The 22276-nt window shown below is 40.0% G+C and overlaps 1 protein-coding gene across 1 annotated transcript in view; it reads left to right on the top strand.

The window, feature by feature from the left end:
* SMARCC1 (SWI/SNF related, matrix associated, actin dependent regulator of chromatin subfamily c member 1) overlaps positions 1-22276 on the top strand; it is a 198230-nt gene that overhangs the window by 90650 nt on the left and 85304 nt on the right. The window contains exons 12-19 of the mRNA XM_010374744.2: positions 1245-1304; positions 5755-5792; positions 8506-8627; positions 10081-10152; positions 12583-12696; positions 14113-14266; positions 15291-15404; positions 20422-20481. Coding sequence (XP_010373046.1) covers positions 1245-1304; positions 5755-5792; positions 8506-8627; positions 10081-10152; positions 12583-12696; positions 14113-14266; positions 15291-15404; positions 20422-20481 — 734 coding nt within the window. The remainder of the gene's footprint in view (positions 1-1244; positions 1305-5754; positions 5793-8505; positions 8628-10080; positions 10153-12582; positions 12697-14112; positions 14267-15290; positions 15405-20421; positions 20482-22276) is intronic.

Below are 22276 nucleotides of genomic sequence, written 5' to 3'. Positions count from 1 at the left end.
TGCAGTAGCACAGTCTCGCTCATTGCAACCTCCACCTCCCAGGTCAAGTGGTTCTCTTGCCTCAGCATCCCAAGTAGCTGGGATTACAGATGCACACCACCACGTCAAGCTAGTTTTTGTATTTTAGTATAGACGGAATTTCACCATGTTGGCCAGGCTGGTCTCAGACTCCTGACCTCAAATGATACACCTCCCTCAACGTCCCAGAGTGCTGGGAATACAGGCATGAGCCATTTCACCCGGCCTTGACTGTGTTTTTAAAATTTTAAAATGCGTACCTTTAGTTGCAGTGTTTTATTTTTAGAATTTATCTTAAATAATTACGTGTGCCCACAATGATAATTACAAAAGAATGTTTTTGAACAGTGAAATATTCAAAATAAACATGATTTCCACAAATGTAGGGCCAGTTAACTTACATCCACCCATGGACACAGTGGACTTGTAAAAATGAAAGAAATGTAATGTAACTCGAAGTTCTTACGTGGAAAGAAGGTCAGTGCTAAGAACTAAGCACAGTATTGATAACATTTACATAGAGTTAAAAAACCCTCAGGATATATTTTGACATCCATATGGATGTATAAAAGATTGTTTGGCCAGACGCAGTGGCTCATGTCTGTGATCCCGGCATTTTGGGAGGCTGATGTGAGTGGATTGCATGAGCTCAGGAGTTTGAGACTAGCCTAGGCAACATGGTGAAACCGTGTTACTATAAAAAAATTATCTAGGTATGGTGGCATGTGCCCATAGTCTAATTCCTTAGGAGCCTGAGATCAAAGGATCGCTTGAGCCTGGGAGGTCAAGGCTGCGGTGAGCCATGATCGTACCACTGCACTCAAGCTTGGGCGACAGACTGAGTCCCTGTCTCAAAACAAACTGAAAAGGTATTAGTTCTTCCTTAATTTTTTTTTAAATGAATGAATGGAATAGAAGTGAGAATCAAAACAAATGCAACGTAAACTTCAATAAAAAAAACTTTATGGAAGGGATTGAAAGATTATTTTCATGTTTTGTTGAGTATTTTGTATTGTTTACTTTTATGATGAAAATACATGGTGCTTGGGTAATTAGAATATAATCTACTAAATATTTCATATCTGGACTTATGATTTTTACCTGAAAATATTGAATTGTGTTGCAGTTGTAGTGAGATGCATGTCGTTTAATCATGTCCTATTCTGTTTTCTTTCTAAAAAGAAGTACAACTTTCCCACATAAACATAACTCTTTTGTTTTTCTAGTGAACCTAAAGAAAGATAGTGAAAATACACCTGTTAAAGGAGGAACTGTAGCGGATCTAGGTAAGCACCCCCCCAAAAAATATACAATGGTCTGTGCTTTCTCTCTTGAATATGTCATCTCCTTTGATAGTCTATTCTTTATTTATTTTTATCTGTTTTTTAGAGACAAGGTCTTGTTCTCTTGGTAAGCCTGGAGTGCAGTGGCGTAGTATAGACCACCACAGCTTTAAACGTCTGGGCTCCAGCGATTTTCCCACCTTAGTCTTCCAAGTAGTTTGGATTGTAGGCACATACCACCATGCCCAGCTTGATACACTCCTTTCTTTTTTTTTTCTTGAGACAGAATCTCGCTCTGTTGCCCAGGGCAGAGTGCGGTGGCACAACCTCGGCTCACTGCGAACTCTGCCTCCTGGGTTTAAGCAATTCTGCTTCAGCCTCTTGAGTAGCTGGGATTACAGGCACGCGCCACCACGCACAGCTAATTTTTGTATATTTAGTAGAGACGGGGTTTCACCATGTTGATCAGGCCTGTGTCGAACTCCTGACCTCATGATCCAGCTGTCTCGGCCTCCCAAAGTGCTGGGATTACAGGCGTGAGCCGCCATGACTGGCCGATACGCCTTTCTTAAGTGAGACTTGTACTTAACCACTGCAGGATATTAGCTGTGGCTTACTCTTAGTGCCATTATGATTTGGGTAGCTACTGTTGTAGGAAAGTTCATTTCCTGTGATCCATTGTTGCCATTCTTAGTGATCTCCCCCTGTTGGAGCATATTTTTCTACAAACTAGCAAAGGTGGTAATATTGTAATTGAATATGAATATGAGTTTTTTTTTTTTTTTTGAGACGGAGTCTCGCTCTGTCGCCCAGGCTGGAGTGCAGTGGCCAGATCTCAGCTCACTCTGCCTCCCGGGTTCACGCCATTCTCCTGCCTCAGCCTCCCGAGTAGCTGGGACTACAGGCACCCGCCACCTCGCCCAGCTAGTTTTTTGTATTTTTTATTAGAGACGGGGTTTCACCGTGTTAGCCAGGATGGTCTCAATCTCCTGACCTTGTGATCCGCCCGTCTCGGCCTCCCAAAGTGCTGGGATTACAGGCTTGAGCCACCGCGCCTGGCCGTGAATATGAGTTTTAACGAAATAGTTCTAATTAAAGTACTTTTTCAAATGTCACTGAAAGAATTGTTTTTGTAACATAGTATGCAAATTGATATTGTATTGTTAGAACAAAAATCTGTGGAGTGTTAATACTTTGTAAGTCAAATTAAAGTTTCTAAGCAGTATGAAATGAGAATGACATCATCTTTTCCTAGTATTTCCAAGTCTTAGAGTACATTTTCACAAGGTGTAATTCTTGAGTGATTTTGCAGGAAAATAGAGAAAAGTATAATCACTTGTTCTTTTGAAAAATTAAATAGGGGTAGTTTTAAACATCTTTGTTCTGGAGAGTTGTGGATGAGACAATAGCCTTGATTTATTTTATTCACTTGTAAAGGAGAACCTAATGTTTTCAGTGTATACTAAATGTTTGACTTTATGGAATTTTAAACCTGAAAGGGATTTTCAAGATCTCCTCTTTTAGAAAATGAGACATCAATTCTATCTTCTAATTAAGGAATTCTGTATTTGAATAAATTGCAGTCATTATTATTTTCTGAGACGGAGTCTCAGTCTGTTACCAAGGCTGGAGTGCAGTGGCACGATCTTGGCTCACTGCAACCTCCTCCCCCCGGGTTCAAGTGATTCTCCTGCCTCAGCCCCCTGAGTAGCTGGGACTACAGGCACGTGCCACCATGCCCGGCTAATTTTTGTATTATTAGTAGAGATGGGGTTTCACCAGGTTGGCCAGACTGATCTCGAACTCCTGACCTCAGGTGATCCACCCACCTCAGTCTCCCAAAGTGCTGGGATTACAGGCGTGAGCTTTCCCACCTGTCAATTACAATTATTATTGATGGAAGATATGAGTGGGTATTTTGGATAGTGATCCATCAACTGTAAATTTTTGTTCTCAGAGCTGTTGTATTTTGTTTTTTGTTTTGAGACGAAGTCTCGCTCTTGTCACCCAGGCTGGAGTGCAGTAGTGTGATCTCGGCTCATTGCAACCTCCGCTTCCCAGGTTCAAGTGATTCTCCTACCTCAGCCTCCCAGCTAGCTGGGATTACAGGCACCTGCCACCATGCCCGGCTAATTTTTGTATTTTTAGTAGAGACAAGGTTTCACCATGTTGGCCAGGCTGGTCTTGAAATTCTGACCTCAGGCGACCCACCCACCTCAGCCTCCCAAAGTGCTGGGATTACAGGCGTGAGCCACCGTGCCTGACCAGAGCTGTTGTTTTAACTGCTCTGTGTTCTGCCTTATATGCTACCTCGTCAAATACAGGTCTTTCATTCTTCAGGTCTCTGAAGGATTCAGTTGTTTGGTGTGGAGCGTATTTTCTCACATCTGAAAGAAGGAAGAGAACATTTATTGAATATTACCATTTAGGGATCAGCTAATTTAGTATTATCAGAAGTATCTTTCCATTGAGTACCAAGACTACCTTGGGGAATGAAACTTGTCAGACTAAAAATGTGTAATTTGAGTAATGGGAGAGATTATTAAGTCAAACTAATAGTTTCTAGTAAGAGGTTGGTTATCCTATGGTTTACCATTGTCCAATGTACCAAGTGTTTGTTTTTGGCAGCCTTACCTAGATTTCTTTCTGTTAGTTACTTCCTAGATAAAAATAGTCACTATGCAGAGCTGCAGAACTCCTACTCGTAATTAATACCGTATTTTTTTCACATCCAGAATCGCCTATTCCTTGTTAGCAAGTATTTGTGACTAACTCACACGTTAAGCCACCATGTCCATCTCTGGGTGGCATGAGTAGTTGTCAGATCTTGTTCTACGTTGTGTTTGCACTTCACTATTAAACTGTTTTGTTTTATTGATGAGGAAATGGAGATTTAAAGAGGTTCAGTAACCTCTTTCCAAATATTTTGCAGAATCCCAATTTCGGTCCTGGTCTGTCTTATGTTTCTTGCCAGTGCTTTGTATCACTGCACTTGCTGTTGTGGTTTGTCTATTTTGCTCAGCCTTTATGCGTTTTCATAGTGGCTTTCTGTTTTGTGAAGTCACCAAGCCAATCCAACTGGAGGCCCTTTGATTTGTTTTTTTCCTTTCTGTGGAATAATTACCTTGTCTTTCTCATCTCTTAACATTTCAACTTAAAGGCCACCTTTTCAGAGACACCTCTTTACTTGCTCTGAAGTATCCGCCTACCCACTTCCTCTCTAATATATTCATGTTTATTCTTTGTATAGCATTTTTCAAAATCTGATAAATTTCTGTTTATTTTTGCTGTATCCTGTACCAGCCACCAAAAGTGTTGGTATTATAGCTGTGAGCGACCGCACCCTACCCTTTTTTTTTTAAAAAAAAAAAAAATAAGAGATAAGATCTTGCTGTGTTGCCGAGGCTGGACTTGGACTCCTGGGCTTGAGTGATTCTCCCACTTCAGTCTCCAGAGTAGCTGGGACTGTAGATGTGCACTGCTGCACCCAGCATCCGTGTTCTTTTTGAACTTCATCATGCCTTACCTAGTGCCAGCTGTCACAGTAGTCATAAAAAGCTTAAATATTACAGACATATAATAATGTAATTTGTTGTTCTTTAATACTACCTCTTTCCTATTCTGTACTGGCAGTTTTGCTTTTCACTGTGGAAATCAACTGTCTAGTTTAGAAATTTTACCTGGGCTTTCTCTCATGCGGAGCCCTGTATCCTCAGAAGGCATTGTCTTACTAAGGTTAGTAAGGGATTGGTTATCACTTGTTTTTTTACTCATCATTCTTTACTCAATTCTTTTGGAACCCAAAATGTTGTTATTTTAGCAAAACCCAGGAGACAAGAATCATAATCAAGTCCTGTGTCTGTTATTAAGATCATGACTATGATATTAGCTCAAGTAGTAATTAAATTCCCTACTGTTTGAAATTTTTAATGATCTTTGCTTTGAATTTCTTTCTTTTTTTTTTTTTTTTTTTTTGAGACGGAGTCTCGCTCTGCCGCCCAGGCTGGAGTGCAGTGGCCGGATCTCAGCTCACTGCAAGCTCCGCCTCCCGGGTTCACACCATTCTCCTGCCTCAGCCTCCCGAGTAGCTGGGACTACAGGCGCCGCCACCACGCCCGGCTAGTTTTTTGTATTTTTTAGTAGAGACGGGGTTTCACGGTGTTAGCCAGGATGGTCTCGATCTCCTGACCTCGTGATCCGCCCGTCTCGGCCTCCCAAAGTGCTGGGATTACAGGCGTGAGCCACTGCGCCCGGCCGCTTTGAATTTCTATTTACGTCTGTGATTCTGTGTAAAATTCTATTTTAGTGAATTATTCAGAGTGATTTTGCTTTTATAATGCTCTATTTCATTCCTTTTCTTTGTCCAGTTTCAGTTCTTAGACCATTAATTTTCCAAATAACCCAAAGAACATTTACCTGTTTTGAAAATGAATTGTGTGTTTTGGTTTTGCAGATGAGCAGGATGAAGAAACAGTCACAGCAGGAGGAAAGGTAACAATTCAGTTAAGCCTGTTGTGAGAGAGCTTCTCTAAGGGTCCTGTGTACCGAACAGTAGAAGCACTGAATTGTACGTAGCCCAATTTTTGGACTATGAAGCCCTTCTGGTTTTAGAATTATTTATTTATTTATTTATTTTTTAGTTTTTCCCCCAAGGAAAACAAATACAGCATAAGAACCATTTCTGGAAGGTGTTTTTGTTAGTTTTTTGTTTTGAGACAGGCTTTCAGCTCACTGTAACCTTGACCTCCTGGGCTTGGGTGATCCCTCTCCCACCTCAGTCTCCCAAGTAGCTGAGACTACTTGTGTGCACCACTACACCCAATTAATTTTTTTATTTTTTGTAGAGATGGAGTTTTACTATGTTGCCCAGGCTGGTTGCGAACTGCTGGGCTCAAGCAGTCTGCCTGCCTCAGCCTCCCAAAGTGATGGGATTTCAGGTGACAACCACTGCGCTTGGCAAAATACTTGACTTTCTTGGACCCCAAGATTTTACTTAGAGGAAATTTTCATCCTCCCTGCTAGTGTCCCTGATGTGCTATGATTTAAAAAAACAAAAATAAAAGTTATTTAGTCAAAGAGCCACTTATTAATGAACATTACCTGTACAAAAAGATGTTATTTAGAGTAAATAGTGACTGGCACTTATAACCTCAGCATTTTGGAAAGCTGAGATGGGAGGATTGCTTGAAGTTAGGAATTCTATACTGGCGTGAACCAAAATTTTGCCACTGTGCTCTAGCCTGGGCAACAGTGCAAGACACTCTGTCTTTTTTTAATGTAAAGTGTTGAGTGCAGTGGCTATGTCTGTAATCCTAGTTCTTTGAGAGGCCAGGTGGGAGAATCACTTTTAGCCCAGGAGTTGAAAACCAGCCAGCACAACACGGGGATACCCTGCGTCTACAAAAACTTAAAAAATGAGCTTGGTGTGGTGACATCTGCCTGTGGTCCCAGCTAAAAAGGAAAGTCAAATTCCTTCATTTTAATCCCAAAGATAAGAGGATTTGAAGCCATATACCAGTCGTTTATATAGCTTGAAAGGATTAGAGGTATTGTCTCTAAAGCAGTCTCCCAGAATGTCATCCTCCTTATTGTTTTCTGATTGAGGTCACTGTTGTCCTTCATTAATTGCAATGCCAGCCTCTTCCTGATTTTTCTGAATAAGGGAAATGTTTTGTGTCCTAAATGATTTGTAAAGTCTGTACCACAAAAATGTATTAACTAAAGCCATAATAAAAAGAGGTCAGCCTTGAGAATATTTTTTGCTAGCTTCTGTGATTTGGGAAATAAAATTTGTTACCCTTGTCATTGTTATTATCGTGTTTGTATTCAATATCATTTAAGTAATAACTAGAGTCCTTGGTGTTTTCAGCTTTAAATTTATTCCTTTTTACTATCTTATAGAAACTGTTAAGTTTATAGGTAGTAACACTAGATCGTCACTTCAGATACTGAACAGGAAATTTAGGTTGAATTAAGTTAAAGGTAGAAATTAAATTTTGGAGCCATTGTAAAAGAAAACTGATTCAAAATTTGGGTTTTTGCTTATTTTTTTGAGGCAGGGTCTTGCCTAGGCTGGAGTGCTGTGCAGTGGTGGAAACACAGCTCACTGCAGCCTTGACCTCCTATGCTCAAGCAGTCCTCCTGACTTTAGCCTCTCAAGTAGCTGGGACTGCAGGCATGCACCACTATGTCCAGCTAATTTCTAAATTTTTAGTAGAGACAAAGTCTGACTGTGTTGCCCAGGCTGGTCCTGATCTTTTGGTCTCAAGTGATCCTCCTGTCTCAGCCTCCCAAGTGTTGGAATTACAGGCGTGAGACACCTTGCCCAGCCCATAATTTGTTTTTTTAATAGAAAAGAATTTCATAAGGTTACAAATAATAAAATCACCACAGAGAGAAAATTGGAGAACATTTCAATATCAAAAAACGTATTTAAAATACATTTAAATGTATGTGATAAAAATGTATATCAAGTAAACATTTACTTTAGATTAAGTACAACTGGGCAAGGAAGAAGCAAACTGTTACGGAATGAGATCTAGGTTATGAGTTATTTATTTAGTCTGAAGTCCTGTGCATTGAAACAGACTTTTATTCAATCAACTTGAGAGACCTATCTTCTCTGCATTGATTCCCTCATATCATAAATGAGCAACAAAACCTTATCTGTCAGCTGGCTACCTTGTACCTTAAACCTTAAATACTGTGAAAGGTTGTTTTACTTGAAATTTGTTTTTTGAATATCTGATCAAATCAGGGAGCTTCTTCTTTTTTTTTTTTTTTTTTTTTTTTTTTTTTGAGACGGAGTCTCTGTCGCCCAGGCTGGAGTGCAGTGGCCGGATCTCAGCTTACTGCAAGCTCCGCCTCCTGGGTTTACGCCATTCTCCTGCCTCAGCCTCCCGAGTAGCTGGGACTACAGGTGCCCGCCACCTCGCCCGGCTACTTTTTTGTATTTTTTAGTAGAGACGGGGTTTCACCTTGTTAGCCAGATGGTCTCCATCTGACCTCGTGATCTGCGCGTCTCGGCCTCCCAAAGTGCTGGGATTACAGGCTTGAGCCACCGCGCCTGGCCCAGGGAGCTTCATTTTATTTAACCTAACAAAGTGTGAGAGATGTTATATATAGATACATATATATCAAGATAGATAGATAGATATCCGTAGTTCGTTCTTTCTTTCTTTCAACTTTGTCTTCTTTTCTGTAGGAAGATGAAGATCCTGCCAAAGGTGATCAGAGTCGATCAGTTGACCCTGGGGAAGATAATGTGACAGAGCAGACCAATCACATTATTATTCCTAGTTATGCATCATGGTTTGATTATAACTGGTGAGTGACCACTTCATCTGTGAGCATGGTACTGAGCAGTACAAGAACTTTCCTTGAAATCAGGTTGTGCCTTTCTGCCCATGTTCCTCATCAGAAATTACTGTCACCTTTGACGAAGGGAGATGGAAAGTGATTTTTATCTTTGGAATGTGTTTATGTTTTTTTGTTTGTTTGTTTTGTTGTTGAGACAGAATCTTGCTCTGTCGCCCTGGCTGGAGTGCAGTGGTGTGATCTCGGCTCACTGCAGCTTCCCCCTCCCGGGTTCACGCGTGTGTTTAGATCACATCTCTGCACTCCAGCCAGGGTGACAGAGCAAGACTCTATCTCAACAACAACGAAACAAACAAAAAAACACAAACACCTTCCAAAGATAAACAGAATTTTTTTAAAAGTGGGCTGTTCCTAACCTGTAACAATGAAAACATTGGGAGTTATATTAGAATTATGTAATTAGTTCCTTACGGTTATTCTTTTAGAAGTCATTATATATATTTATATAGCATTAATTCATCTTAGAAATTGTCTTTCTAGAAGTTTGCAGGTAATTCATTGTATTTATAGTATTTTACTCTACAAATCCAATTTAATTTAAATGTTACCAAATACTCAAAGAGTGAATAATTTGAGTTATATTCCCAGACCATCGATTTGCTCTTTGCCGTGCAACCAATACTTACATGTTGCATATCTGGAAAGCCACTGAGAAACTTAAAATGTCATCAGGAAGATGACACTTGCATTAGCAGCAAAAACTTTGTGCTAGATATACAGTTGGTTCATTTTTATACTGTTAGGCCTGATCATTTTACCTGATCTCTGCTTATGACCTATAACATTTCATAAAATTATTAGTATTTGTATATATTGTTAAAATGTACTTCTATGATATTATTAAAAGCAATTGATACTGAAAATTTTTAAAAATTAATTTATCTCCCCAGCACCTCCACCAAAACTAAAAACTAAAAAGTAATTTATCACAGTGTTTCTGAGGGCTGGACAAAGGCTCATTTATGTTAACAGCCTGAGAAGCTGAGACTTGCTTTATTGTCTCTACTCTGGTCATTTGTTTCATCAGTTTGTTGCCATGCCATGCCAGCTACTTTGTTTTTGTCAACATTTTTCAAAGAATTCTTCGTATCTTGTGGCTTCTTATCTAGTTATGATGTATTATGCCAAAAAATAATAAAATGTATAGTTTTCAGTGTGTCAATAGTAGTTTTCTAGTTTGGTTATGGGAATAGAAAAACTACAGTAAGTATTGGGAGTAAGAAAGAGAAAGCTTTCGTTAACTTTCTTGTATGCTGTTAATACATAGAAACTAGTGTAAGCCAATTAATTTTGGCAAGCAGTACTCGGGTTTTGGATTCATCACTTTTACTTAGAATATTTAATGATTTTATTCTTTTAAAAAGAAGACTCCTAAACCTTTTTTTTTTCTTCTTCTTTTCAGTATTCATGTGATTGAACGGCGTGCTCTTCCTGAGTTCTTCAATGGAAAAAACAAATCCAAGACTCCAGAAATGTGAGGCCAGTGTTTTAGAAAACTTGTTTATTTGCCTGTGTGTGGTAGGGGCTCTTCAAGCATCCACCTGAGTTTCTTATTGCTGATTCTTGGAAGTTTGCAAATACTCCTTTCAGAACAGTGTTCATATCTCATTTGTATAGCATTCCATGGTACAAAGGAAATTGTATCTAGTTTTGTTTTTTGTTTTTTGGGGGTTTTTCTTTCATGTTTTTTTGAGACAGGGTCTCACTGTCTTGCCCAGGCTAGTGTGCAGTGTCATGATCTTGGCTCACAGCGATCTCTGCCTTCTGGACTGAAAGGATCCTCCCACCTGAGCCTCTTCAGTAGCTGGGAGAACAGGCACATGTCAGCACACCTGGCTGATATCTATCTATCTGTCTGTCTGTCTATCTATCTATCTATCTATTTTTTGGTGGAGACGGGGGTTTCACCATGTTGCCTAGGGTATTCTTTTATTTCTAAACCTTGAACAGTATGGACATCAGCTCTTGGAGTTTAAGTTTAGATTTTAAACCAATTTTTACTATAATGAATTCAGATTTATCCTCACAACTTACTTTTTTTTTTTTTTTTATTGAGATGGAGTCTCACTCTGTCGCTCAGACTTGGAGTACAGTGTTGTAATCTTGGCTCGCTTCAGCCTCCGCCTCCTGGGTTCAAGCTATTCTCCTGCTTCAGCCTCCCAAGTAGCTGGGACTACAGGCATGCACCACCACACCTGGCTAATTTTTGTATTTTTAGTAGAGATGGGGTTTCACCATGTTGGCCAGGCTGGTCTCGAACTCCTGACCTCAAGTGATCCACTTGCCTTGGCCTCTCAAAGTGCTAGGATTATAGTCATGAGCCACCACACCCGGTGTGTCCTAACAACTTTCAGCTTGTGTGTGCATGTTCTATTCATCCAGGAGAAAATAAATCTTTATCTTCCTGATGCATGACTGCTAATTAAAAGACATGATGATATAGCTGCATGTGAATTGAGCTTAATTACATAAAGGATTTTTGTGCTTTTGCATTGGAAATAGAGAAACTCTTATTGGAAGGAAGAAGTTTGGCAGGAAGTACTTTTTGTCTTTCCCTGATGATTCATCAGTATATACTTCTGGAACCCTTGTCCCTATATATAAGTACACACGTTTCAGTACTGTAGATACCCTCCCATGTATTAATCAGAGTATAATCTGTTGATTTTTTTTTTTTTTTTTTTGGCGGGGGGACAAAGTCATTCCGTCACACGGGCTGGAGTGCAGTGGTGTGATCTTGGCTGCCTGAGTTTTGTTTTCCTTGTGTGCCAAGAACTGTTGCTAGGTCTCAAAGTCCTTAACACTCTTGTTATTAAGTACTATATTTTGTGACAGAAGTCATTGGAATCTGCTGTAACAGAATCTCAGTTTCTCTCTCCATTTTCGTATGTTCTTTTCTGGATTTGGTCTCATGGATTCTACTTATTGCTCAGCCATGATCTCCCTTAAAGAACTGCCACGAGGGCCGGGCGCGGTGGCTCAAGCCTGTAATCCCAGCACTTTGGGAGGCCGAGGCGGGCAGATCACGAGGTCAGGAGATCGAGACCATCCTGGTAACGCGGTGAAACCCCGTCTCTACTAAAAAATACAAAAAAGTAGCCGGGCGAGGTAGCAGGCACCTGTAGTCCCAGCTACTCGGGAGGCTGAGGCAGGAGAATGGCGTAAACCCGGGAGGCAGAGCTTGCAATGAGTTGAGATCTGGCCACTGCACTCCAGCCTGGGCGACAGAGCGAGACTCCATCTCAAAAAAAAAAAAAAAAAAAAAAAAAAACAAACTGCCACGAGAAGTTACATAGCTGTTTTCAGAGCCAAATCTACGTGCCACATTTGAAATACAGAAGTGATAGGCAACAGAGGTTGAGAGCATAGATTGAAGAGCCACCACACTGGCTGCAATGAATTCTGGCTCCTTCAGTTACCAACCCTGTGGCTAGGACAAATTCTCTCACAACTCAGTGTTTGTTTCCTCACCCATAAATGAGATGATAGTAGACCCTACCTGCAATATAGAGCGATTATGAGGATTCAATTGTCAGACATACATTGCTTATAACAGTGCCCTGCACACAGTAAAGTATAGATATGTGGTAGTGAGGCAGATAGCCTATGTAACCATGTGTTAGTTTCAAATTCTGCAGTTAACTACTACCATGACCAAGTTTGAATTTGTTACTTCACATGAATGTCGTTACATTACTTGTTATTGTACGTTAATAAACAGTTGTTTTGCATATTTGTGGTTCTAAATTCACTCATAACTTTACGCAGTATAATATCACTGTTTTTTATGCTCTTGTCTTAATTTGTTGTATTTCTAAGGAATCTGAAGATTTTTGAGTTTCTGAGTAACATTGTTTCTGAAAGGATACGTGTCCACCTTATGAATTTTGCCATTGCTTTTTAGATACTTGGCATATCGAAATTTTATGATTGACACGTATCGCCTAAACCCCCAAGAGTATTTAACTAGCACTGCTTGTCGGAGGAACTTGACTGGAGATGTGTGTGCTGTGATGAGGTAAAATGTTTGACTTTTTCTGAGACATTTAACTGTAGGAATTTACTTATGCTTTGCTGTCGTCTAATGTTTGCTTGATTAAATTGGTTGTTTCAACTGGGTAAAACACCTAATTTTAGTTGTGTCATTTAGGGGTTGATTATATTTTGTTTCCTTTCATTTCATTCAATTTATTTTTATTTTATTTTATTAATTTAATTTTATTGTCGAGATGGGATTTCATAATGTTGCCAAGCTGGTCTCAATCTTCTGGCTTCAAGCAGTTCTCCTGCCTTGGCCTCCTGAAGTATTGTGATTGCAGGCGTGAGCACTGTGTTCAGCATTAGTGGTTGAAAATTTAAAATATTTAATTTAGGCTGGGTGCAGTGGCTTATGCCTGTATTCCCAGCACTTGGAGAAGCCAAGGCGGGCAGATCACCTGAGGTCAGGAGTTCGAGCCTGGCCAGCATGGCGAAACCCCTTCTCTACTAAAAATAAAAAAATTAGCCGAGCGTGGTGGCACATGACTGTAATCTTAGCTATTGGGGAGGCTGAGGCAGGAGAATTCAGGAGGCAGAGATTGCAGTGAGCTGAGATTGTCCCACTGCATTCCAGCCTGGGTGACAGAGCGAGATTGTGTCTCAAAAAAAAATAAAATAAATAAGATAAATAAATATTTAATTTAGTTTTCTAGATTTTACAGTTCACATTTTAATTTTTTTAGTCAAATCATAAAATAACCAGGGAAGGAGTAGATTCAGGTTGGGAGTGGATAAACTCTGCGACCTAGCTCTGCCAAAAAACAAAAACAAAAACAGCCAGGTGCAGTGGCCCACACCTGTAATCCCAGCACTTTGGGAGGCCGAGGTGGGTGGATCACCTGAGGTCAGGAGTTCGAAACCAGCCTGGCCAACATGGCGAAACCCTGTTACTATTAAAAATACCAAAAATTAGCTGGGCGTGGTGACGGGCACCTGTACTCTCAGCTTCTTGGGAGGCTGAGGCAGAAGAATCGCTTGAACCGAGGAGGCGGAGGAGGTTGCAGTGAGCTGAGATCGCACCATTGCACTCCAGCCTGAGAGACAGAGCGAGACTCTGTCAAGAAAAATGTAGATTTTTTCTATGTGTGTATTTGGTCTGTGTGGGTTCTTTTATTACCATGGACCTAAATGCATATTTGTGCTCTCATTTCTGTGATTTAAATGATTAAACTTTGTAATAGGTTTGTGGGGGTGCTGTGTTACCAACATTATTGGTGGCTTGTAGAAATTGTTCCCCACATAACAAACAAAATCTGTCAAGTAATTTGTGGTGTTTGATAGCCTGCTGAGCACATTTACTTGCTTTATTGTTTCTGTTTTTTAATGGTGTAATGATGATAATAAAGCACATGAAATTGATTCTTTAGATTTTAACTTTCCGAGCTTTATTCTTTAGGGTCCATGCCTTTTTAGAGCAGTGGGGACTCGTTAATTACCAAGTTGACCCGGAAAGCAGACCCATGGCAATGGGACCTCCTCCTACTCCTCATTTTAATGTATTAGCTGATACTCCCTCTGGGCTTGTGCCTCTGCATCTTCGATCACCTCAGGTAAATTAATGTTGACTTTTCATCAGACCTGAATAGTAACAAATGTCTGTTTATAGCATATCTATTTAGGAATGCTATTGTTAGTGCTGTTTCTTTGATGCTTGTTTGTATGTGTGTTTTGGTGTACTGTAAATATTACAGTCCAAAGAATATATAGTGTTTAAGTTAATGCTGTTCCACCAATCCCAAAACCCAATGCCTTAGTCTATCAAATTATTAATTTACTTTTATATGCATAACTCCCTTTATCCTTCTGCCATCAAAAATACACACATAAGTAAGCAGATGATACAAAATCTTCTTTCCCTTCCTTCAGTCTGTGTTCTAGAAACGTGAAGCAAAGAAATCTTTATAACTTTTCCTAAGATTTGTAAAGTGGACATCCATATATACATTATCAAACAGATTATGTCAGACAAATTCTGTATAGCATTAAGTTGGATTCACAGGAACCTAAGGTATAAACTTTGTTCCATTGTGAAATAGAATATAGTAATGAAAATTTGTTATCCTTTCTGGACTTAAAGGGACACCAAAATGTAACTTGTATGTTGAATTTTTGTTAGAAGTATAGTGTAGAAGTGTGGGTATTTATTGTTTTTCGTAGGAAATCCACCAAGAGTGGCTTAAGTTCCAGTATTAACCTTTTTTTTTTTTTTTTTTTTTTTTGAGACGGAGTCTTGATCTGCTCCCCAGGCTAGAGTGTAGTGGCATGATCTTGGCTCACTGCAATTTCCGCCTCCGGGTTATAAGCGATTCTGCTGCCTCAGTCTCCTGAATAGCTGGGATTATAGGCACGTGCCACAAAGCCCAGCTAATTTTTGTATTTAGTAGAGACGGGGTTTCACCATTTTGGTCAGGCTGGTCTTGAGCTCCTGACCTTGTGATCCGTCCGCCTCGGCCTCCCGAAGTGCTGGGATTACAGACATGAGCCACCACGCCCAGCCCAAACAAATTTTAAAAAACGTTTACCTTCTTGACTTTAAAGAGGCTAACTCAGCCGTTTATCATTTATTTGACTCAGGTTCCTGCTGCTCAACAGATGCTAAATTTTCCTGAGAAAAACAAGGAAAAACCAATTGATTTGCAGAACTTTGGTCTACGTACTGACATTTACTCCAAGAAAACATTAGCAAAGGTAAGGATTTTTTTTCTAATCACATGTAGGCTGCAATCCAGCACATCTTAGTCCTTCTAAGATACATCAGATGAGCTTTCTACTCAAATCTGATGGTATTTTTAAAAACAATTATCGTTTATCTTACCTTTTATATTCCCATATGACTTAGTAGATAGGTATTTTTAAAATAACACTATTAGAGAAATTCGAGGGGAAAATGGAGAATTTGAAGAGAGAATTGGAATCTGTAAAAAGAATCGTGAATATTTTAGAACTGAAAAGTATACTTGAAATTATTTGGTAGGTTTAAAAACAGACTGCATACAGCAGAAGACAGGTTAGTGAACTCAGAGACAAATTAGTAGATATATTGAAACTGAAGTACCAAGAGAAAAAGAGACTGGATTGAGGTAGGGCGGGGCCAGGACAGAGAGGAGAGTGGAAAAGATATGTGAGATACAGTTCAGGCTGGACATGGTGGCTCACACCTGTAATTTCAGCACTTTGGGAGGCCAAGGCAGGAGGATCCCTTGAGCCCTGGAGTTTGAGACCAGCCTGGACAATACAGCAAGACTGTGTGTCTCTATTATTAGAAGAAGAAAAAGAAAAAAGAATGATACAGTCCAAAGAATTAATGTTTGTCATTAGAGACCCATAAGAGCACAAATGAAGGAGGAGTGATACTTGAACGTATAATGTCCAAAAAGACTTTGGAACAAATTAAAAGATACCAACTCACAAAACAAGAAAGACAGAGCCAGGCCGGGCTCAACACTTCGGGAGACCAGGGCAGTAGGGTTGCCTGAGGCCAGGAGTTCAAGAGGAGCCTTGCCTCTACTGACAAATACACACAAAAAGAACAGATCCAGATTTATATATAGAGAAAACCACACTCGGGTACATTATGCTTAATCTCTTAAAAACTAACATCTTAAAAGCAGACGTGGAGGGTGGGGGTAAGGGTGGAGAAGAACATACTAAATTCAAAAGAATAATAATAAAACCGATAGCTGACTTTTCAACAAAAATGATTAAAGCCAAAGGACAAATACAATAACATTTTTAAATTGTAAAAGAAAAACTATCTCTCTGGAATTCTGTATCCAGTAGATACTACTTTCAAATAAAGACGTTTGTAGGCATTCATAATGTAGAAAAGTTATCACTAGCACACAGTCTAAGAAAAGTAAAGGAATGTCTTCAGCATAAAGGATAATGGTCCCAGATGAAAGCACATGACTCCATGAAGGAATAAGGAGCAGAGAAAAGGGTAATCTATGTGGTTAAATATAAAGTAATACAGATTGTTTAAACAATAATATTTGGGATTTATAATGGTAGAAATTACAAGAATGGCAGAAAGGCAGAAGGAGATTAAATTGAATAAATTGTTACAAAGTTTACATTATTTGGAAACATGACAAAAGTCCTGATTCAGGGTAAACTATAATTTGACACAACATTTTGGGACCTGACTGGATCTAATGGAAGAGTAAAGAGTGCTAGAAAAAAGGTCATGTGAGTCAGTATAAAAGACATCTTCTGGCCAGGCACGGTGGCTCATGCCTGTTTTTGTTAATATAAAATTCAGATCTGAGAAAAACTAACCTATGGTTACAGAAAGTATATACTAGTCTATACTTCTGTAAGTATATACTTTTGTGAGTGTATATACTTCTGTAAGACTAGTATATACTTTTGTGAATGTATACTTCTGTAAGTATAGACTAGTATATACTTTTGTGTAAAAGACTAGTATATACTTTGAGTGGCTATCAATTTGAAGTTTAAAGGAGGGAGCCTTTTGGGTTTTGATTTGAGTATTATTACATTGTCATATAAGTTGAATTGTATCAAGTTTTATACTAATTTGTGTATTTTATTGTATATGTATCATACCTTCAGAAATACAAAAGAATTTTTGTTTTTTTGAGACTGAGTTTGCCCTTTTCTTCCAGGCTGGAATGAAGTGGGGCGATCTTGGCTCACTGCAACCTCCACCTCTGTGGTTCAAGTGATTTTCCTGCCTCAGCCTCCCAAATAGCTGGGATTACAGGCGCGTGCCACCACACCTGGCTAATTTTTATATTTTTAGTAGAGACAGGGTGTCTCCATGTTGACTAGGCTGGTCTTGAACTCCTGACCTCAGGTTATCCACCCACCTTGGCCTCCCAGTGTGCTCAGATTACAGGCGTGAGCCACTGGGCCTGGGCTTTTTTTTTTTTTTTTTGAGACGGAGTCTTGCTCTGTTGCCCGGTCTGGAGTGCAGTGGCCGGATCTCAGCTCACTGCAAGCTCCGCCTCCCGGGTTTACGCCATTCTCCTGCCTCAGCCTCCGGAGTAGCTGGGACTACAGGCCCCCCCGCCCCGCCGCCACCTCGTCCGGCTAGTTTTTTGTATTTTTAGTAGAGATGGGGTTTCACCTTGTTAGCCAGGATGGTCTCGATCTCCTGACCTCGTGATCCGCCCGTCTCGGCCTCCCAAAGTGCTGGGATTACAGGCTTGAGCCACCGCGCCCAGCCAGCATTTTTTTTTTTTATGGAGACAGTCTCGCTCTGTCGCCCAAGCTGGAGTGCCGTGGTGCAGTCTGAACTCCCTGCAACCGCTGCCTCCTGGGTTCAACCGTTTCTCCTGCCTCGGTCTCCCAAGTAGCTGGGACTGCAGGCACGTGCCACCATGCCCAGCTAATTTTTGTATTTTTAGTAGAGATGGGGTTTCACCATGTTGGTCAGGCTGGTCTCAAACTCCTGACCTCAGGTGATCCTCCTGCTTCAGCCTCCCAAAGTCCTAGGATTACAGGTGTGAGCCACCACACCTAGCTTTTTTGTATTTGTATTTTTTTAAAGAGAGGACATCTCACTGTGTTGTCCTGGTTGGTCTTGAACTCCTGAGCTCCAGTGATCCACCTTTTTCGACCTTCCAGAGTGCCAGGAATACAAGCATGAGCCACCATGCCCAGCCTAATAAAAAAACATTTTTTTTTAAATCATATGGAAGCTTCAGCAATCATTTTGTGGGCTCTGATGAGGCTTATGTTGTAGAGCCAGTTGTTATCAAGAGAGGAAACAGGCTGGGCATGGTGAAACCCCTCTCTACTAAGAAAAAAAAAAATACAATAACTAGCCAGACATGGTGGCAGCCGCATGTAATTCCAGCTACTCTGGAGGCTGAAGCTCAAGAGTCACTTGAACCCAGGAGGAAGAGGTTGTAGTGAGCTGAGATCACGCTACTGCACCCCAGCCTGGGTGACAGAGCAAGATTCCATCTTAAAAAAAAAAAGAAGAAGAGAAAGAAACATTGACTTAAGTCTGTGGGGCAGAAAAGATTCTTTCTACACTTTGTGGCTGAGAAGTGGAGAGATGGTTGTTGAGGACCTTCCCTATAAATAAATGTCTGTGTCTAGGTTGTAGAGATCTTCCTTATGTTTGCTCAGGTTTTGTTTCTTCAGAATTTAGATTAAATGTTAATGAATTTTGTTCTTCTTGGGGCTCCAAATCTGATTGGTGATTACCTCTGATTTTGGTTTTTTAAAAGAACCTTTGGTTATCTTAAAGTAATCCTTGGGGATCTCAGCTGTATATTCTGTGTTATAGATACAGGCATCTTTTCTTTCTCACAAAGCCATACTGTAGGAGTTTAATTATTAATTCTGCAATGCTTAGCTCAACTGTTTTTATTCTTTAGTTAAAAGACTACTTATTTTTGATGCATTATTTGTTTTTTGTTTTTTTTTTGCAAGTGAACAGGGTGTGTCAGAATGCTATGAATTGAATGCCCCAGAGATGTAGCAAATCAGGGTTTAATTTTGTTGTTGTTGATTTTTGTTTTTTCTTTCTTCCTTCATACAGAATTTAATTTTTTCATGCAGTGTGTAGCACTATTGCACTAAGAGATTTAATTATCTAAACTGAGAAACTGTTGACATATACAGGAAAATCACGGATTGTAGAAATGTTTATTTATTAAATGGTAATCTCTCAAAATAGAGTTTTGAGAGAGGGAAATACGTTAGAATGTATATTTTGAATTAGTAATGTTTATAGCCGCATGATAATATCAACTATACTACAAATCAGCTCTCCTGAAGATGAGTGAATGCAGCAGGGTCTGCAGATCAAGAAATATAAATTAATCGATTAAATTGTAGTTTTTACACAAGCCAGTCGCACTTCTCTTATACTCACATTGTCACATGAATCATAAACTATAAGGGACTCACATGGAAAAGGTGATTTTGAGTTTACGGACTCACTTGGAGATTCTTTTATATTTGAGAGATGTTTTAAAATGAGATGATATGGACTTACTGCGGTTGGAATCAAGAACCTGTCAGTGTTTTATGTCTGTAGTACATCTGATCCTTGAATCCTGGAAGAAGTACTCTCTTTAAGTTATTACCAAGATGTGTGTTATGTTTGTGATATTACAGCTGATTTATGGTTTGCAGTAAATTAATATGCCTTTTTAGCTTGCTAAAGATACTGTTAAGTATCAAAATAATAGAAATAACATATCCAAATAGTTATGAGTCCTTGTTTGACAGCAGGAAGTCTTTTTTGGTTTTTGTTTTTGTGTTTTTTTGAGATGGAGTCTCGCTTTGTTGCCAAGGCTGGAGTGCAGTGGCGCTATCTTGGCTCACTGCAACCTCTGCCTCCTGGGTTCTCCTGCCTCAGTCACCGGAGCAGCTGGACCTATAGGCAAGAGCCACCACACCCAACTAAATTTGTATTTTTAGTAGAGATGGGGTTTCATGGTGTTGGCCTGGCTGGTCTAGAACTCTGACCTCAAGTGATCCACCCACCTTGCCCTCCCAAATGCTGGGATTACAGGCGTGAGCCACTGCGCCCAGCCAGTCTTTGAAATAAGCCAGCATTTCTTTTAGAAGTTTAGGCTCCTTAAAGTGTTTTATTCCTGTTAGTCAAAGACTTACGTTGATAGTTTGTATAACACAGTCACTTGAGCTTGGAAAGTAATTCTACTGAGCTCCATATTCAGCTTTAAAAATGAGCAAAACATTTCTGATTTTGTTTCCTTAGAGTAAAGGTGCTAGTGCTGGAAGAGAATGGACTGAACAGGAGACCCTTCTACTCCTGGAGGTAAGCAGATTAATGCATATGGGATGTGTGCTAAGATTCTGTGACTAGCATTTTATTTTGTTTTGTTTTATTTGGAGGCAGGGTCTTGCTCTGTCATCCAGGCTGAAGTGCAGTGGCCTGATCATGGCTCAGTGCAGCCACTACAGGCATGTGCCACCATGCCTGGCTAATTTTTTTATTTTTTGTAGCAGTGGGCTTTCACCATGTTGTCCAGGCTGGTCTCAAACTCCTGGACTCAAGTAATCCTTCCACCTTGGCCTCCCAAAGTTCTGGAACTAAGGCATGAACCACTGTGCCTGGCCTGTGACTAGCATTTTAAATTCACCTTTAGTATTCTGTTTTAAAAAGTGTCCACTGGGCCGGGCGCGGTGGCTCAAGCCTGTAATCCCAGCACTTTGGGAGGCCGAGACGGGCGGATCACAAGGTCAGGAGATCGAGGCCATCCTGGCTAACACGGTGAAAGCCCGTCTCTACTAAAAATACAAAAAACTAGCCGGGCGAGGTGGCGAGCGCCTGTAGTACCAGCTACTCCGGAGGCTGAGGCAGGAGAATGGCGTAAACCCGGGAGGCGGAGCTTGCAGTGAGCTGAGATCCGGCCACTGCACTCCAGCCCAGGCGACAGAGCAAGACTCCGTCTCAAAAAAAAAAAAAAAAAAAAAAAAAGTGTCCACTGGAGCTCAAAACTCAATCACACATGTGTTTTCCTTTAGAACAGCCATCGTGCTTTAATAGTTGATACTTAAATCCTTTTCTGTGTCTCCCATTGATAGTACAGAATTTTAAAACCGTGTAGTTAGATATTTAGACGATTAAATTGATAATTTTTATAGATTCATCGAGGATGTTTAAGTGAAGCTAATTCCTAATTGTCACACACTCACAACAAAATAAGTTGTGAGTGTGTGACAGGAATAAAGTGACTACTAAGACAATTGGTGTCATTGCCTGGATTTATGCTAAGATGTCGCCGCTCCTTTTGCACCATGAATGCAGATGTCGACATAATGAAAAAGACAGTAGTGTCTTAGTATTATCAAGGAAATTGTTTGACATCACAGTCCTAAAAGAGCCCGATGCCCTCTGGGTTCCCAGACCACGTAGAGTGGACTTGGTGACATTTTGGTTGCTGTACTGCTTTGATTTGCTTTTTCAGGTTGTTCCAATTGTTGTGATTACTCTAGAAGTATCCTTGGTGCATCAGACTATTTTCATTTCTTTTTTGCATTCCTCTTTTACTTTTTCTTGCTGTTTTCTGCTTCTCCCCCCAACCTTGTCTTTCTCTGTTGTGATCAAAATCAAAACAATCCCTCGTTGTGTGTTCTTTTGCCTCTACTTTGATATGTTCTCATATGCCCATTCAGTATCAGCGATATGCAGAGAGCTTTGCTAACTTACTTTTTTCTTATTTATTTAACTATCTTTTCTGTGGTACTGACTGACTCACTTTTAATTTCAGGACTTTTATATAGCCATATCTACTAGATTTTAATATTAATTAAAATGAATCGTGTTTTCAGGACTCGTGGGTGACTATAAACACACTTTTGTATTGCTATTTTGGAATCTTTGGGCTCTGGAGAGAAAGTAAGTTGTATAACAATGACTGGGACAACAATTGTTCTTTTTCTCGCTGCACATTGATGCTGAAACTTTTCTCCTTTTTCATATTTAAGATTAGTAGGTAGTAAAAGTGAGGTAAGAATAACTGAACTACTGTTTAAAGACACCCAAGAGGTCGGGTGGGGTGGCTCACGCCTGTAATCCCAGCACTTTGGGAGGTCAAGGCGGGCAGATC

The sequence above is a fragment of the Rhinopithecus roxellana genome, chromosome 1 (genome assembly GCF_007565055.1).
Source record: "Rhinopithecus roxellana isolate Shanxi Qingling chromosome 1, ASM756505v1, whole genome shotgun sequence".
NCBI lineage: Eukaryota > Metazoa > Chordata > Mammalia > Primates > Cercopithecidae > Rhinopithecus > Rhinopithecus roxellana.
This window is presented reverse-complemented; position numbering and strand designations above follow the sequence as displayed.